Below are 18,724 nucleotides of genomic sequence, written 5' to 3'. Positions count from 1 at the left end.
TTGACCTTGGTAAGACGGTGTATCTCTCTGTCCTTACTTTCTTCAGTGTTCTCCATAAGTGGTGAATATTCTCACGTCTTGGTTTACAAGTGAGTTAAATGACAAATGTCCTTATCTGTGATCTTTATTGTTTCTATAGGACAGGCATGCACCAATACCAGCGTTGGATATTAGATAGATACCAGGCTAAACTAGGATATTACCCAACACTAAAGCTCAATATGAATAACATAATATATGTGTAACATGTCTGAAATCAAAGCAAGATTTCTAGATTTCTGAGACATAGAACAATGTTAACAAGATAGCTCTAATGGAAAGAAATGGATTATATAATTTCTTTAATTTCCTAAATTACTGGTCTACGTCTATACTATATAGTAGATCGGTACTCAGTTAGACCTTTTCCACCAACAGGGGAACCGGTTCTGTTCGGAGCCGGAAAAGTTGGTTCGCAGCTGGAACCAAACATGTTGCCGAGTGGGGCGTGTCACATTCTGCAGGTTGGAGAGAGAATGGAGAAGTCAAGTCAGAAATCATCTGAAAAAATTGCGTGCAGTGGTTTTTATTCACTGTCGAACAAGAAAGGAATACTACGTTAATTTAACGTTGTCATTTGGGTATACTGCATTTAAATTCAAAGGTGCAGCTGTCAGTTTGTGTGGGGAATGGCTATTAGTGATCAGTGGACAAGACAAACTAAATCACATAATATTCTCCAGCATAAATTTCTTTTAAGATAAATTTTTTAGCATTTATTGCTTTTCATGGTCAGACATGACCGACAGATGAGGAGAGGATGAACGAGAGAGGAGGCGCGGAACAAATGTCACCGGGAGCGGGAAGCGAACCCGGGACGGCCGCGTAGGTGTGCCATGCACTAACATGGTGTGCCACGAGGGCGCCCAACTCCAGCCCAACTCCAGCCCAACTCCAGCATCCTTTAAAGGAACACGCCAACTTTTTTCAAAAAGCAACAGGGCTTTTGAGGTGATGAAATCACTGCACCCAGGCAGCAGTGGTTTGGCAAAAGAAAATTCAGAGTATATATCTGCTTAGAAAACAAAAATGTCTAATTATTTCTTTTTATTTCTGCACGTGGGAAATACACAGGTCACGACATGTTTACAGGAAAGTTTGGAGTTGTATTTGGAGTGTATTCGTGACTGTTGGAAACTAGGCTACACTGGCACACCTACTTCCAGTGAATGACGCTAAGCTAGGCTAACGGTGCGGCTGTTCCCTAAGCCTAATGCATGCACAGAGAAGAAAAGGGTATGCATCTGCTTGTCTAACTCCAGGGTAGATGGCAAATAAGCAAATTTCCCCAAAGGCGTGTTCCTTTAAATCTGCTGTTTGGGCACATTTCTCTATGATAGAGATGGATTCAACATGGAGTTGCACACCTCAAGGCGTATGCAACATACTGTATGCCAGTAGGAATCGCCCCGGTCCATATTACCGAAGGCAAAAGCAACTCCTCCCCAAAGTAGGTAAGCTAAACAACCTCTCCACTTATATTCAGACAGGACAACATCCATAACCAACGCATTGTGGCTGTTAGCAGCACTGTATGCAGCCCAATGCAGCCGTGGGTAGTTTGTTATTTCAGTGCATAGCGTCTGACGTTAATATTTACTCTCGTAGTCACTTCAGCCACACGGACATTTTCTATTTTGAACAGCAATGAGTCATAATTGTCAAATAATTATCAAAGACAATTGTCAATTAACAACGTTACCAGACTGCCCATCTCTATTTGCGTCCACCGGAGTGAGAGGAAAAACATTTCTTCAGACACGCCACCTTATTTATGAGAGCCACTTAGAATTGACAAATAGTTTTATCATAAACAAGTATACGTTCCTTGTGCTTTCAGCAAATACATTGAGCGATGTATTTGATTACAGTGGTTTGGCTCAAAACTGGTGAAAACGTGGGCTGGTTCGCTAGATAGCACCAAGGTTCCAATGATCCTGAACGGAACCGGTTCCAGAACCAGAACAAATTTGGTGGAAAAAAGGGGTTAGGGTCCTTGGCCGTCCCAAGGTGTGAGATTGTCTTGGAACCGACAAAGGGATTGTTCCACAGAACCCTAGCCCTCTTTCTTACGTAGCAATGATGCTGTCGATTGGTAGAATTCTTTCTCACCTGCAAAACAACGCAAAGTCATTGGGGTCGAGCTCCGGTCTATACAAGCTGACAGAGGCTCACTGATCTACTCCACAGTGCACACAATGACCCCATTGACCTTGCATTGGTTTGTGGCTAACTATCCGGAGCTAGTGTGAGGTACGGTGTGGGTTGTGCTGAGAAAGGACTCTCATTGGTCAGTAAGAATGAGGGCGAGGGTTCCAAAAATCTGAATCATCCAGGCACGTTGACAAGGAGCACACTCTATTATTATTATTTACAGCAAGGCCTGGGGGTGGCAAGGTCTCTCTCTCTCTCTCTCTCTCTCTCTCTCTCTCTCTCTCTCTCTCTCTCTCTCTCTCTCTCTCTCTCTCTCTCACTCTCTCTCTCTCTCACTCTCTCTCTCTCTCTATCTCTCCTCTCTCTCTCTCTCTCTCTCTCTCTCTCTCTCTCTCTCTCTCCCTCTCTCTCACCTGGAGCTCCTCAGTACAACCGCAGCCTTGTACTGTTGGCTCCATTGGTGCAGTTGGAGGTTAAGTGCTTTGCTCAAGGGCCCATCGACGGTAGTAGCTGGCAGAAGGACAAGCGATTCTCACGTACTCCCCCCCCGCCTAAAGTTACCCTGTCAATCCAGAGTTTCAACCCGGTAAACTTAAGGTCACAAGGCGGCTTCTCTAGGCTAGCATCTCCACACAGATCCCAGAATGTAGGAGAATATGTGCCTTAACACTGTACTTGAACTCTTGTTAACTCATAACACATTCATGAGGACTGAACAAGAGACATTGTTTATGGCTAACACATGACAGAAGACTGTCATACAGTTGAATATACACGTACAGTATGTTCTTCCAGTTCCAAGAAATACAGTATGTATAGGTGTGTCTAGGTTAGCCCCTGCCAGCTTATGTGAGGGATTTGCATCATCCTCCCCCAGTCTATCGTCTAGACCAGTGGTTCTCAGCCTGGGGTCTGGGGGTCTGGTCACAAGATAAGTTGTGGGTAGGGGCGTATGGGGTACATGGTATATATGCTTTTCTCTTACATAATAACTATCTGAAGACGTCTAAAGCTCCTCCTCCAATCTCTAATCAAGTGAAATAGCATGAACAGGTTCTATTGTTTGTAACGCATAAAGAATCGAAAATCTAATCAAATCCTGAGCTCGAAATTGAAAATAGAAAATTGATGAATCTGAAAACATGCATAATGGTCACACCCACACAACATGCACGCGTGTCTCGGTGATGACGTTGTTGACGGAACAGGACGTCTCTGGAGCTGTTAGAGCCGTCTGTCTCGAGTGGAGCCAGTGAGGCAGCACCAGCCGGCAGATGAAGGTCTGTCATCGTTCACAGATAATGGCAGGTGAAATTGCACGCTAGCATTGTGAAGGCTGGCTTTTTAACTGACAGTATGTAATAATGACACTAAGCTGACAGGAGCTGACGAAACTGACGAGGAAATCCATCATTTATCTTCACACACACGCACGCACACATACACACACGCACACACACACACACACACACACACACACACACACACACACACACACACACACACACACACACACACACACACACACACAAACACACACACACACACACACACACACACACACATACCCTCCTCTGGGGCCTCAAAGTACATCTCACCAATTGTACATAGTGTTCTGTTTGGTATAATGCTGTTAAAGGCAGAATCTGTAATGCCTTCAAACAGTGAGGCAAAATAACACTTTGTTTAGATTTTTAGTCTTGGTCTGTGTGGGTTGGAGTTGGATAGGGAATGGGTTGCATTATATTATATATATATAGTAACGAATTCAGGGGGCATCCAGGAATCGAACCCGGATCGCCCAGACCACAGGTGACAGCACTAACCAGTCAACTAAAGGGTCCGACCCATTAGCCAAGGGCTAGCGAGTCTAGGCGTCTGTGGTCGTTACAATATATACAGGCTTGGGGAGTAACAGAATGCAGTAATGAGCATTATGTATTTAAAAAAAAAAGAAAAAAAATTACTGTATTCTGGTACAGTTACAGAAATCCTCTGCACCTGTGTGTCCGGGCTCTGCACCTGTGTGTCCGGGCTCTGCACCTGTGTGTCCGGGCTCTGCACCTGTCTGGCTCTGCACCTGTGTGTCCGGGCTGCCTATTCTTTATTCCCAGCGGAAGAGTGCTGCCGAGTGCTTCCGCGTTTTCCGCGATTGGCTGCGACACGCAGCGCGGCAGAGCGGAGCGGCAGAGCTTGCGGCATTATGTAGCCGTAATCCCTGATGTTTTTTATTCGATGCTTAGCTCAACTGGTATGCCGCCGTGCTGTGGATCCTGCGGTCCGTTGGTGACAAGTTCGATTCCCTTCAATTTTATTTTTTTTAACGTGCATTCTTTCGCCGGTTAAGTTTAGGCATGTTAACTTTAAGCATTGTTTCGGAGTTGGTTATGGTTAAGGTTAGGCATTGTTTCGGAGTTGGTTAAGGTTAGAAGGGTTAAGTTTAGGCGCTGTTAAGGAGCTGGTTAAGGTTAGAGTTTGTCTTAGAGAATGGCAATATTCTTTCGGAGTTGGTTATGGTTAAGGTTAAGGTTAGGCATTGTTTCGGAGTTGGTTAAGGTTAGAAGGGTTAAGTTTAGGCGCTGTTAAGGAGCTGGTTAAGGTTAGAGTTTGTCTTAGAGAATGGCAATAGACAGCCTATTTCCGCACTGCCGCTCTCTCGCGCTGCCGCGGTCACATGGGCGTCGCAGCCAATCAGGGAAAATGCGGAAGCACGCAACGCACTCTTCCGCTGGGAATAAGCTACACGCGTCCGGGCTCTGCACCTGTCTGGCTCTGCACCTGTCTGGCTCTGCACCTGTGTGTCCGGGCTCTGCACCTATGTGTCCGGGCTCTGCACCTGTGTGTCCGGGCTCTGCACCTGTGTGTCCGGGCTCTGCACCTGTGTATCCGGGCTCTGCACCTGTGTCTCCGGGCGCTCTGCATCGTGTGTGTGGAAAGCTAGGTGGAAGTAATGTGAAGCAGAACATTTTTATAATAACACAAGTAGGAATAAAAGTAGGACAGGACATTCAAAGATGAGTTGCATTTGTCTGCTTTGTGAAAACACCCGATGTCCGGTAACGTGGCCCACCGGCTTTCCTAAAGGAGGCTGACAACTTCAAAACAGTCAAACAGAACCGAACTGCCGCACAGAGTCCGATTACAGAAGCATTGTGTTACAGGAGCGTCACAGGGTTTGATAACGTAGGGGCTGCTTATAGGTCACCACACGTCATCAGTAGGGGCTGCTTAGGTCACCACACATCATCAGTAGGTTATGCTTATAGGTCACCAGTCACCGCACATCATCAGTAGGTTATGCTTATAGGTCACCACACATCAAATGCTTTAAAGAGGACTGTTGTTTATCGTGCCATCAATCATTGGAATAACTGCCCACTGAACATAAGTAAATTGAATAATAAAGTGTCTTTCAAATACCACCTGAGAATGCACTACTTAAATATGTGAGCAAAATATTCTGATGTTGATAATGATGTCTACAATGTTTTACTGTTTTTAGATTATCATTGTTAATTGTGATTGTCATATGTATCTCATGTTGTTATGTTTTGTGTTTTCTGTTGTCTTTCTGTGTGGACCCCATGGAAGACTAGCTCGCCACTTAGGTGACAGCTAATGGGGATCCTTTTAAACAATAAACAATAAACATCATCAGTAGGTTATGCTTATAGGTCACCACACATCAGTAGGGGCTGCTATATGCTTATAGTTCACGGGCTGACCTTCGATTATTTTTTTGGAATTCGAAGCTTCAGGGCCAAGATTCGGTTTTAATTCGAAGCTTCGAGATATATTTTTTTTATGTTGTGGGACTTGTACAGCACTTTGTTCAACTTTGTCAGTGCTGTAAAGTTTAAACCTTTTTAAATCTTAGACAAACAAAACACTTTGCTTTCATGAAATACTGTAAGCCATCATTTGAGGCTTTATAAAAGCAGCACAATGAACACAAATCTTGTCAGTGCCGAGTCCGACCTCATCTTAAATAACAAACAGCATTGCGTGTTGTAGTTAACAAAGAGAGGCAGAGTTGATTTTGCACCAAATCTGCATCAGATTTTTTTCTTCTTTTTTTAATAATATAATTTTATTTTCATATTCGAATCCCATGCCCATCGAACGAAGCTTCGAAGTATTTAAGACAGCCCTAAGTTCACCACACATCATCAGTAGGGGCTGCTATATGCATTGCATTCCGTAGGACATTTGAGATGATTGTGGGCGTGGAGGCTAATAAAGCTCTGTGGGTTTTTGCAACTGAACCAAGTGTGTATGTCCGTCTTTTACTACACAACACTAATATACTTTTGTACAGTAAACCTAAATGTATCTCTCTCCCTCCCTCTGTGTGTATGTTTGTGTGTGTGTGTGTGTGTGTGTGTGTGTGTGTGTGTGTGTGTGTGTGTGTGTGTGTGTGTGTGTGTGTGTGTGTGTGTGTGTGTGTGTGTGTGTGTGTGTGTGTGTGTGTGTGTGTGTGTGCCCCTTCCCCTCTCTCTATCTCCCCCTTGTGTTCTCCTATCTGGGGGAGATATAATCTAAAGCTTCAGTTGTTATGGACTTTGTGGTGATCAATATAGATATGACACAGTTGTATCTCCATGGTGATCAGGCTCTGTAGCCTACTACTACATTATTCTATCACTATGGTTATGGACTTCAGGCTACTACAGTTGTGTTGGACTTTGCTATATTAATTGACGTTGGGCTGTCTATAGGCAACTACAGGGACACATGAGGCATTTGAATTGCCAGGGGAAACCAATAATATGCAGTAATATACAATTGTGTATACAATATATGTATACAATGTCCAAATTCCAAAGATTGCTCCACTTCTACAAGGTCCATTTGCATGTTCTTATATACATATATATATTACATATATGGACCTCAGGGAATGTATTCCCAGTGTCAGAAATATTGTGTCTGTTACTATGCTTGAGTAAATTGCAATGAACCAAAAGAGAATATAAATTATTATTATTCGTGTTTTTTTTTTCATCTTGTTTTTTGACCTTGTTATGGCCAAGTCATACATCTATGGATCGGCCCAAATTTCCTATTTCCATTGGCAGAGTTAAATCTGAAAGTAGCAGGCATGTCTCATTTGCACTCGCCATAGTCAGTATGAAGGCATCCGCGTCATCTTGTTTTGGTGTGTTCTTGTTCCTTAATGACGGTTGGCAAATAGCGTTTAGGTGCTTTATCGCCACCTTCTGGATTGGAGTGTGGATCAAAACGGACTGATTCAGACGTATTCTTCGTATGGCTGCACGTACCGTACCGTCACGTCCGTACTGTGACGTTGTGGGACGAATACACATACCATTACACCCCTATCAGACACACATTACACATACATGCACAATTGCATACACAATTTTCTACACACACTACCCCCTCTCGCTCTCTCTCTACTCAACTTGTACACACACAGCTGTCTCATAAGTACGTCATTATCCAGATATCTCCGTACATCATATCTATAATTCCTATTCTGTACATCGATATCCACTTGTTTTGTCTACTCTGTATAAATACTTTGTTAGCTCACCATTCTTTAGAGATCTAGGCTATAGGGCCATTACTGTAATCTAGGTCTCTCCGTGTTGCAACATGTCATCCTGTCAGTAAAATCTATCCTTATTCAAAGACTGGGAAACAACCTTCTTTTGTTCGCTATTCACACAGCTTGAGATAGGCTATAACACTTGAACGTGTGCGCCCTCTCCGCTGCCTGAGTGCGCTTTTTGTGTGTGTGTGTGTGTGTGTGTGTGTGTGTGTGTGTGTGTGTGTGTGTGTGTGTGTGTGTAACGTGCGCTACAGTAGGCTACAAAAATTAAGTAGCAACCTTGTTTTTGTCTAATCACTCAGCAGGCCTTGATGTCAGATGACAACGCGTTCTAATCAGAAAAAGTACAATGGGTACCTAATGACTATGTCAAATAAATAGGCTGCAGCTACATTGATCCATCAATGAGCAGATCGAAAAATTATGGAAGGCATTAGAGCACATGCCCAAAGTGTCAGAGCAACAGCCTGACAACGACGTTGTTGACACACATACAGACAAAGCAGTATTGAATACAGATGCATGGTGCATTGTTGATGTTTTTCAACAATTTTTTCAACCCTATCCCAAAAGGGTTGGGGGAGGAGTTTATAGCAGTCTGAATGGGGTGTAGCATTGGTCTAAACTGATATGTTGGTAGTATTTTGGGAGAACCTTCTTCATATTGGCTGTTAAATTCTGTAGCCTACTGGTACAACAGCAACAACATACAGTAGGCCTACATAATCAATGCGTTATCATAGCTTGCAAATGGCCTATTAACTAGGGATGTCCGATATTATCGGCCGACCGATATTATCGGCCGATATCGGCAGTAAAATGTGATATCGGAAAATATCGGTATCAAAAAAAAAAAAAAAAAAACAATAACAATTTTTTTTTTTTTTTTTTTTAACATTTATTTAACCTTTATTTACCCAGGCAAGCAAGTAAGAACCAATTCTTATTTTATTTATTGTCAAAAGTATGCATGTTGGTTTAAAATGTTCATTTTTACTTTTTTAATGATCATATTTTGCACAGATAATGCTTACATTTAGAAAGCCTTTTGAATGCATCCAGTGAAATTATTAGTTACCTGAAATTATTCCGTTTTTTGGGGGGGAAACCCTGCATATATCGGTATCGGTTGATATCGGTATCGGTATCGGTATCGGAAATTGGAGTTGGACAATATCGGAATATCGGTATCGGTAAAAAAGCCAATATCGAGCATCCCTACTATTAACTCATTGACCGCCGGAGGTCGCTGTGGCCGTATGGCCGTTTGTGCCAGAGCTGTAATGAAATGGGGGTATATGCCGGTGTTTGTAGTGCTGAAACTATATTAAATATTATAGCTATGGATCTAATGACATAGTCAAGAATATGAGTATAGTTTTAGGGTAGTTCTGTGTAATCCCGGGAAACGCTGCTAAACAGCGTTTTAGTGCAATTCACTAAACACGTTGCCATTCCTCGCTTGGATCAACAATCAATCTGAAATCAACGCTAGATTATCAGTATTATGTTTCATCATGCATGCATAAAAAGGGGGGGGACGGGGCGCCCCTCTGTACTTTGATCGCTACCAACGGGATACGTTACACACACACACCACACACACACGCCCCGATCGCGGGGAAATAATTATCGGATCAACGCAAGATTGATAACATATAGTCCTTACCTTGTCTATGATGTACTGCAAAAAGAATAATACAATTATCTGATCACCATTCCAAATACTGGTCGCAATCATGTATCCAACGTTATCCAGCATTGAACATGAACCCGGGGGGGGCGGACCCTCGTCGATGCATGTGTTATAAGCGCTTGTCTTGCCGGATTATTTAGACCCCGCCCACACGCCACAGCTCGGCCCAGACAAGAAGCCACATCGTTTCAAATGGAGTGCAATAGCGGCCGCAAGGCGTTAGGCGGCGGTATCGGACGTTGCGATCTCAGACAGAGTGCCACACATTTCCACAGCACAGCAGGATGAATTATGAATGGAAATAGCTAATATAAGCAATAACGATCCAATAACGAGTATACTCGTTGTTGGCAGAATTCGATTGGCGGGCTATAACGAATTGACTCGTCGTTGGCGGCCATTGTGTTAAGCGGTAAATGGACTGGTAAATTATTATTATTATTAGTTATTATGCCTCAGCTTCACCTGTTGACTCACACGTTCATACACCGATGGCGGAGGCAACCATGCAAGGTGCCAACCTGCTCATTGGAAGCAGTTAGGGATTAGTGCCTTACTCAAGGACACTTTGACAGGAATCGAACCGGGAACCTTCTGATTACCAGATGATAGACGATTATGCTCTACCTCCTGAGCCACTGTCGCCCTGTACCACTGCATATGTGATATTTTTGTCATATTACCCTGCCAGGAGGTGTGATGTATGTACTGTGAGTGTAGGTTTCATGATCCAGAGCAGTGAAAGCCACTCAAACCCATTATTTCAAACATACTCCGGGAGTCAATAGGAAAATAAGGAGGAAGAATGAAATGCTGAAGATACGAGGTCCGTCGCGGTCACTCCCTCATCACGCACTCGTCCGTCCCGTCCCGTCCCCCCCCCCCCCCACACACACACGACGGATCCAAACTTCGGTAGCGGTTGACACTGTTGTGACACTAATCCTAATCCTCCTTCCGTTGCTTTTTTTCCCCCCTCCTTCTTCTCCTTCTCCCTCAACCCCCTCAGCTGTTCGAAATGACCGGAATAAGAAGAAGAAAGAGAGCCCAAAGCCAGAGATGACGGAGAGCTACGAGCTGACGGCTGAGCTGGAGACCATCATCGAGAAGATCCGCAAGGCCCACCAGGAGACCTTTCCCTCCCTCTGTCAACTCGGCAAGTACACCACGGTGAGTTGGTACCCAAAAATAACCATGTGTTTTAAAATAAGTACCATGGTATTTAAAAAATATTAATAAAAAAAAAATTAAGAGAAGAAGAAAGAAGTACCAGTGTATTTAAAAATAGAAGTACCATAGACAACAAATGGAGCTCTGATTTTATGAGGCCATATGTTTGTGTGAGCTCTTACACCAAAATGAGGTTTATATTCTTAGCATTGCTAGAAGGTCTGAATGGGAATCTGTGGTGGAATGGTGCATGTTTTCACATAATACTGACTGAGCTGTCCTGGGGCACCGAATATTTTAACTCTTAAAATGGGCGACATGCCCCTTTAATTATTTTATTTCACACACTTTCACACAGCTCTCATAAACGGATACAGAATCACATCGTCGCTTTGTCTCCTGTTGCTGTTGGCGCAGCGTTCGTTCTCTTGCTTCACCCCCTCTTCCAGACAGGACCCGTGACCCGGAGAGTCCCATAATGATAATCAATGTCACGTACTGTACTCTAATGTAGCCGGAGAGGCTCTCCGCTGGACAGAACTTACTGTCCCTGACCAGTCCTCCCAGACACTTCCTCTTCCCTGCTCTCAATAGCACATTGATCGGGACGTTAAGTGTGATCGAAACGGTGTGAGAAGACATGCGTCATAGACTCTAAGCTAGCGAGTGGCGTCCAGGGGTGTTTCGCCCGCTAACTTTACCTGTTAAGCCCGATCGGTACCGGGTTGAGATTTATTTAACGTTGGACAAATAGATCAATACAGTCCGTATTAAGTGATGTTGTGTTTCTTTTTTAAATGTAGCCAAGAGTAAAGACCCCCTAACCCTGTCAAAATATACTTCCAGCACTACCTTTGTTTAGCAATGATTTTAATTGTTATTAGCGAAATATGAGCTCTGTGCATTGCATCGGAAATCTGAGGATTTATACACGAGAACAGGAAGCACTCATGAAATTGTTGTAGTCAAAAGAAAGAGTAGACCCAGGGCTTTCGATGGACGTATACATTTCATAAAACGACACTACCCAGCTCACACCAGCCGCCGACAAAGGAAGTACGTTTTTTCTTACAAGCATTGATTGGAATGTCATGTTTATATCTCACGGGCCGAACAAAACTCAACGTTATTGCCATAAAATACAACGTATATTGTTTCTTTAACTTTCTGTGAACGTCTGAGAAAAAACTGCGACTCAATCCGGTAACATTTGATGCAACTATCGCCATTATCCGAAAGTAACTGTACTTACAGTTACAGTAGATTTCATTCACGGTATTTGCTGCCCTCTACTGGGCGCCTGGTGGTACTACATCCAGATTTAACACTGGCATTCGAAAGAGGAGATCTGTGTTTTTTAAAAGAGGTATTACACAACCATAATAGAGCCAATTATAGGCCTGGCATGTTATATTCTATATTCATATTTCATATTGTATATACAGTATTTATATGTGTCCGGATGGCAAAATTCTATCTACAAAAACCCCTTTAAATGATCTGCCCTTTGTTCATTTGCTTAGCCTTTTACTATACTTGTTCTCAAGAAGTAGCTGAATGAGCTCAGTGGCATCTCTTTGCTTTTGGTCATTGTCAGCATGGTGTCATTCACTGTCAAAGATAAATAAAAAAAAAAGCTATAATAATAATTGATATTCTCTTTTGGTTCATTACAATTTACTCAAGCATAGTAACAGACACAATATTTCCGACACTGGGAATACACTCCCTGATGTCCATATATGTCCCTAGATACAAAGAACGTGCAAATGGTCTTGTAGAAGTGGAGCAATCTTCCATTTATTTGGGTATGATTTTCAGATTTTCTAAAAATATGGCTAGGGCTTAAGAGGTTACTGTGTCATTCTCTGAGGAATGAATAATAGTTTAAAAATGGATATAATTATTCTGTATCTTTTGTCATAAGCCTATAGAAGATACTTCTTTGTGTAGTACATTAAATATATGTACTGTGAACTAAATTGTACCATAGGCCCTGCGAAACAGTAAACAGTACATTTTCTTGGTAATTTTCTAGCTTCATTAAACAGTGTTCTTATTTATTTTATTTTATTATTTATTTATGTTTATTAAATTATTAAAATATGTCCTAGTTCTTTTTTTATTTCTCCCCCCCCCCCCCCCCCCCCCACCCTTTTGACTTTTCTGAAGTAAAAATGTCCCATCCCCAAAACAAGCGTGCAGTTTTTTAAGACAAGATGAGAATATAAAAAAAATAGTTATGAGAAACGGGATGACTTTGCCAAAATGTCAAGCCCTCAGCGGGAGGCGGGCGGAGGCGGGTGGGGCGTCTCTTAAGCTCAGGCATGCTCGCTGGAGACGACAGCGAGGCCAATCAGTCTTGTTCTGAGAGGCAGCAACCGTAGGCTGCTCCTCCGCTCCTGACATTTGTGAAAAGTGGAATAAATGTGGCTAATCCAACGTGTGTCGTTATCTGTACATCAGAAGAGGCGTGGAAAGAAGTGTGTGTGTGTGGCGGGGGGTGGTGTGGGGGGGGGGGGGGGGGGCTGCATGCGTCGATGCACGACCGCAGTAGGGGCTACGGCTTAGCATTGTAAAATGGCTGTCACTGTTGAGGGCTTTATTTCCTGGTCCTGTCATCTTTCAGCCTGGCGTCAAGGTTGATTTAGACCTGGAAACACCCCTCCAAGCCCCCAAGCCTCCCCCTCAAGGCCCTGTGCTAAACTAGCAGCCCATGAACAGCCAGACAGGCCAGTGGATGCTAATCCATGCATGGTTCTGTATAGGCTGACAAATAGCCTGTGGTCAACAGGGCTTGCTGCTGGACCGCTCGCATATCCAACGCTTTGGAGCTGAAGCTGCTCCACAATCAATCAGGTCACGTGGGTTGGTTCCAGCGACCTCTGCAGGCCCGCTGTCTGACCCTGCATCAGTGTCGGGCGTACAGGAGAGGTGGAGCGATGCACACGTTTTCAGATTTGATACAAATTTTAGAATTTCACAATTTGATTTGATTTTCAATTATTTATGTATTAAAGGGACTATACCCTTTTCATGGTTGTTTCACTTGGTTCATGATTGGAGGAGGAGCTTTAGACTTGAGATATTTATAATTTCACAAGAAAAAAAGCATCTATACCTAATATTATAAACATGTAAATAATATACCGTAAACCTTCTATTAACAGCCCAGGCTTTTATTTGCTTCAATCACTGAACTCACCCTGCCTTTATTAGGGACAGGCCTCTAATTCCTTTTGCACAAAAATCTTGCTCAGCAAAGATGGGAAATATCCAAATTATTTAACCCAGTATGAATATGAATTGTATAACATGTAACATGTAAAAATAAAACAAATAAAGAACTGGTTATTCATCTACCAATGGAATATTTAATTATTAACACTTCACTGCACAAGATCCACAGCGGTGCTTATGATAAGAATCCTGCTCTTTCCATTAATGCAGTGATTCTAGCAGCTTGGATACCAAGTAATTTGCTAAATGAACAAAAAATTTATGTTGGTGCATTAAAAGTACCGTAAAATAAAATACTGCTTTGCAGCGGCAACCAGATAAACAATGAATGTAGAACAGGCTTCTAATTGAGACCTGCGTTTATTTGTCAAAACACCCCGGCTTTAGCTTCTATTTGTGACTCTGCTTTTATTTAGAAGTTTTATGGTATTTGTATATATTTTCGATGTGAGAAATGTGAGGCTTAGGAAAGACAAAGAGAGCAGGAATGACATTCACCGTATTGAACGTACATTTCCCCCCGGATTTTCGTTTCTGTACTGAGAACATTATGGCCCTAGTATCCTGAAACATAGCCTTCAGAAGACGGCTTCTCCTCGTCAAGAGAGACTGTAGGCTTCTCCTCATCAAGAGAGACTGTAGGCTTTAGGCTTCTCCTCATCAAGAGAGACTGTAGGCTTTAGGCTTCTCCTCATCAAGAGAGACTGTAGGCTTCTCCTCATCAAGAGAGACTGTAGGCTTCTCCTCGTCAAGAGAGACTGTAGGCTTCTCCTCATCAAGAGAGACTGTAGGCTTCTCCTCATCAAGAGAGACTGTAGGCTTCTCCTCGTCAAGAGAGACTGTAGGCGTCTCCTCGTCAAGAGAGACTGTAGGCTTCTCCTCATCAAGAGAGACTGTAGGCTTCTCCTCGTCAAGAGAGACTGTAGGCTTCTCCTCGTCAAGAGAGACTGTAGGCGTCTCCTCATCAAGAGAGACTGTAGGCGTCTCCTCGTCAAGAGAGACTGTAGGCGTCTCCTCATCAAGAGAGACTGTAGGCTTCTCCTCGTCAAGAGAGACTGTAGGCTTCTCCTCGCCAAGAGAGACTGTAGGCTTCTCCTCGTCAAGAGAGACTGTAGGCGTCTCCTCGTCAAGAGAGACTGTAGGCTTCTCCTCGCCAAGAGAGACTGTAGGCTTCTCCTCGTCAAGAGAGACTGTAGGCTTCTCCTCGTCAAGAGAGACTGTAGGCGTCTCCTCGTCAAGAGAGACTGTAGGCTTCTCCTCATCAAGAGAGACTGTAGGCGTCTCCTCGTCAAGAGAGACTGTAGGCTTCTCCTCGTCAAGAGAGACTGTAGGCTTCTCCTCGTCAAGAGAGACTGTAGGCGTCTCCTCGTCAAGAGAGACTGTAGGCTTCTCATCAAGAGAGACTGTAGGCGTCTCCTCATCAAGAGAGACTGTAGGCTTCTCCTCATCAAGAGAGACTGTAGGCTTCTCCTCGTCAAGAGAGACTGTAGGCTTCTCCTCGTCAAGAGAGACTGTAGGCGTCTCCTCGTCAAGAGAGACTGTAGGCTTCTCCTCGTCAAGAGAGACTGTAGGCTTCTCCTCGTCAAGAGAGACTGTAGGCTTCTCCTCGCCAAGAGAGACTGTAGGCTTCTCCTCGTCAAGAGAGACTGTAGGCTTCTCCTCGTCAAGAGAGACTGTAGGCGTCTCCTCGTCAAGAGAGACTGTAGGCTTCTCCTCGTCAAGAGAGACTGTAGGCTTCTCCTCGTCAAGAGAGACTGTAGGCTTCTCCTCGTCAAGAGAGACTGTAGGCGTCTCCTCGTCAAGAGAGACTGTAGGCTTCTCCTCGCCAAGAGAGACTGTAGGCTTCTCCTCGTCAAGAGAGACTGTAGGCTTCTCCTCGTCAAGAGAGACTGTAGGCGTCTCCTCGTCAAGAGAGACTGTAGGCTTCTCCTCGTCAAGAGAGACTGTAGGCTTCTCCTCGTCAAGAGAGACTGTAGGCTTCTCCTCATCAAGAGAGACTGTAGGCTTCTCCTCGTCAAGAGAGACTGTAGGCTTCTCCTCGTCAAGAGAGACTGTAGGCTTCTCCTCGTCAAGAGAGATGGTAGGCTTCTCCTCGTCAAGAGAGACTGTAGGCTTCTCCTCATCAAGAGAGACTGTAGGCTTCTCCTCATCAAGAGAGACTGTAGGCTTCTCCTCATCAAGAGATACTGTAGGCTTCTCCTCGTCAAGAGAGACTGTAGGCTTCTCCTCGTCAAGAGAGACTGTAGGCTTCTCCTCATCAAGAGAGACTGTAGGCTTCTCCTCGTCAAGAGAGACTGTAGGCTTCTCCTCGTCAAGAGAGACTGTAGGCTTCTCCTCGTCAAGAGAGACTGTAGGCTTCTCCTCATCAAGAGAGACTGTAGGCTTCTCCTCGTCAAGAGAGACTGTAGGCTTCTCCTCGCCAAGAGAGACTGTAGGCTTCTCCTCGCCAAGAGAGACTGTAGGCTTCTCCTCGTCAAGAGAGACTGTAGGCGTCTCCTCGTCAAGAGAGACTGTAGGCTTCTCCTCATCAAGAGAGACTGTAGGCTTCTCCTCGCCAAGAGAGACTGTAGGCTTCTCCTCATCAAGAGAGACTGTAGGCTTCTCCTCATCAAGAGAGACTGTAGGCTTCTCCTCATCAAGAGAGACTGTAGGCTTCTCCTCATCAAGAGAGACTGTAGGCTTCTCCTCACCAAGAGAGACTGTAGCATCAAGAGAGACTGTAGGCTTCTCCTCGTCAAGAGAGACTGTAGGCTTCTCCTCGTCAAGAGAGACTGTAGGCTTCTCCTCGTCAAGAGAGACTGTAGGCTTCTCCTCGTCAAGAGAGACTGTAGGCTTCTCCTCGTCAAGAGAGACTGTAGGCTTCTCCTCGTCAAGAGAGACTGTAGGCTTCTCCTCATGAAGAGAGACTGTAGGCTTCTCCTCGCCAAGAGAGACTGTAGGCTTCTCCTCATCAAGAGAGACTGTAGGCTTCTCCTCATCAAGAGAGACTGTAGGCTTCTCCTCGTCAAGAGAGACTGTAGGCTTCTCCTCGTCAAGAGAGACGGCAGGTCTGTTCGGTAAGAACTCCAGGGGAGAGTTTGCTTGCCAGTGCAAAGAGTCGAAGGTCATAAAAAAAAAAGAAAAAAAACCACAGAGTAATCTTTCTAGAGTAAATATCAGTGCTGGACACACATACACACACACACACGCACGCACGCACGCACACACACACACACACACACACACACACACACACACACAGGCTCAGCACTTAACACCCACGGTGCTCAGATTGACATGTATGATAATGTTGACACGCTGGTTAAGCCTTGTTTGGTTTGGAGTCTTGCGATGCTTTTGACAAGCAAACTTGTCATCGGAGAGAGAGAGAGATAGGGAGAGGGTTGAAGAATGATTGATGGCTCGGTATCCGAGTTGTGGGGATAACAGTTGGCTGTTTCTATGACTGACAGGCAGGCTACGTAGCGGTATGGCACGCAGCATTGTGAAAAGCAACCTGATAATGTCTAATATGTTTGTTTTTGTTTTCTTAGGACTGACTTACATATAGATTACACACAGCAGGGGTGGGACGTGATTGACAAGCTGACAGTGATACTGTGGGGGGCGGGGGTTTGGTATACACACACACACACACACACACACGCACACGCACGCACACACACACACACACACACACAACCTACAGTAGTCTACCTCTCTTCATACTTCTCTGGGTGATTGGAGAGGGGGGAGGAGAGAGGGGGGTCTCAAGACAGCTGTCAGTCATGCTAACAGCTCTTCCTCACCGCACTTTTCAGTGAAATGAAGACACAAGCGCCACCAGCTACCGAGGAAGGAGCAGTAATGATGTGGATTATATGTTTTATATAAAATATTATATATCTTGCTTGTTAGCAGCGATGGAGAGAATTGCTCCGTGGCTCATGTTAACAGCGTAGGTTGATTAAAGATTAAACTGGACTTTTGAAGAAGTCTTTATTCATTGCACACATTGACAATGTCGTCATGCAGTGACACACGCATGTGATGGGCGGCACACACAGGAACACACACATGCAATTTCTTCTGCGCTTGACCCATCCTGCCGTCCTTCCCCCCAGGGCAGCCGGGAGCAGACATGGGCTGCGGCGTGGGGGCCGATCCTGGGGACCAATCCAAGTGCTACTGTCCGTCTTCGTCAGGGACGCGACAACGTTAGCGATCTGTTTAGCATGTTTTTACATTGGGTTTATATTCTGGAGGGGAAACCCTTGCGAGCACAACAAACTCCACACAGAAAGGCCCGGGAGAGACCCCACCTGGGTACCTGGCAACGTGGCGACCTGGTCCCCAAGTGGGAATCGAACCCTGGATCTTCTAGCTGTGAGGCGTCAGTGTTAACCACTACAGACTCGGAATTATTTTAGATTTCAAGATAAATACTACTTGCAAAACAGAGGCCTCAGCATGGGCTCCCCAGCCGCTGTGAACCTAGCCAACCTGTATATGTCCAAGTACGAATTGGATCAAATTTTTAATAACAACCCGTTTGAGAAATTTGTCAAATCCTATATGCGATATATTGATGATTTGTTTTTTATTTGGTCTGGTTCATCATCTGATCTTTATGCCTTCCTTGAGTACCTGAACACCTGTAGAGAAACGATAAAGTTTACATTGAAGTTTGATATGCATAATCTACCTTTCCTAGATGTTTTGATCAAGAAAGCCCCTAATGGTATCTCATTACACACAGAGGTCTTCAAAAAGGAGACAGACCGTAACTCGTTCTTACATTATTCCAGTTACCCCTGCCTTGAAGAATAGTCTACCTTTCAGCCAAATCCTTCGTTATAGGAGAATTTGTG

The 18,724-nt window shown here is 44.3% G+C and overlaps 1 protein-coding gene across 3 annotated transcripts in view; it reads left to right on the top strand.

The window, feature by feature from the left end:
- The window catches only part of LOC311227444 (retinoic acid receptor beta-like), a gene marked incomplete at its 5' end in the record, with an annotated part of 381,325 nt that overhangs the window by 311,480 nt on the left and 51,121 nt on the right, over nt 1–18,724 (top strand). For all 3 annotated transcript variants that reach the window (XM_084313090.1, XM_084313091.1, XM_084313089.1), the window contains one exon: nt 10,474–10,634. In XM_084313090.1, coding sequence (XP_084169216.1) covers nt 10,474–10,634 — 161 coding nt within the window. The remainder of the gene's footprint in view (nt 1–10,473; nt 10,635–18,724) is intronic.

Source organism: Notolepis coatsorum, assembly GCF_963971535.1.
Source record: "Notolepis coatsorum genome assembly, chromosome: 4".
Taxonomy (NCBI): Eukaryota; Metazoa; Chordata; class Actinopteri; order Aulopiformes; family Paralepididae; genus Notolepis; species Notolepis coatsorum.
This window is presented reverse-complemented; position numbering and strand designations above follow the sequence as displayed.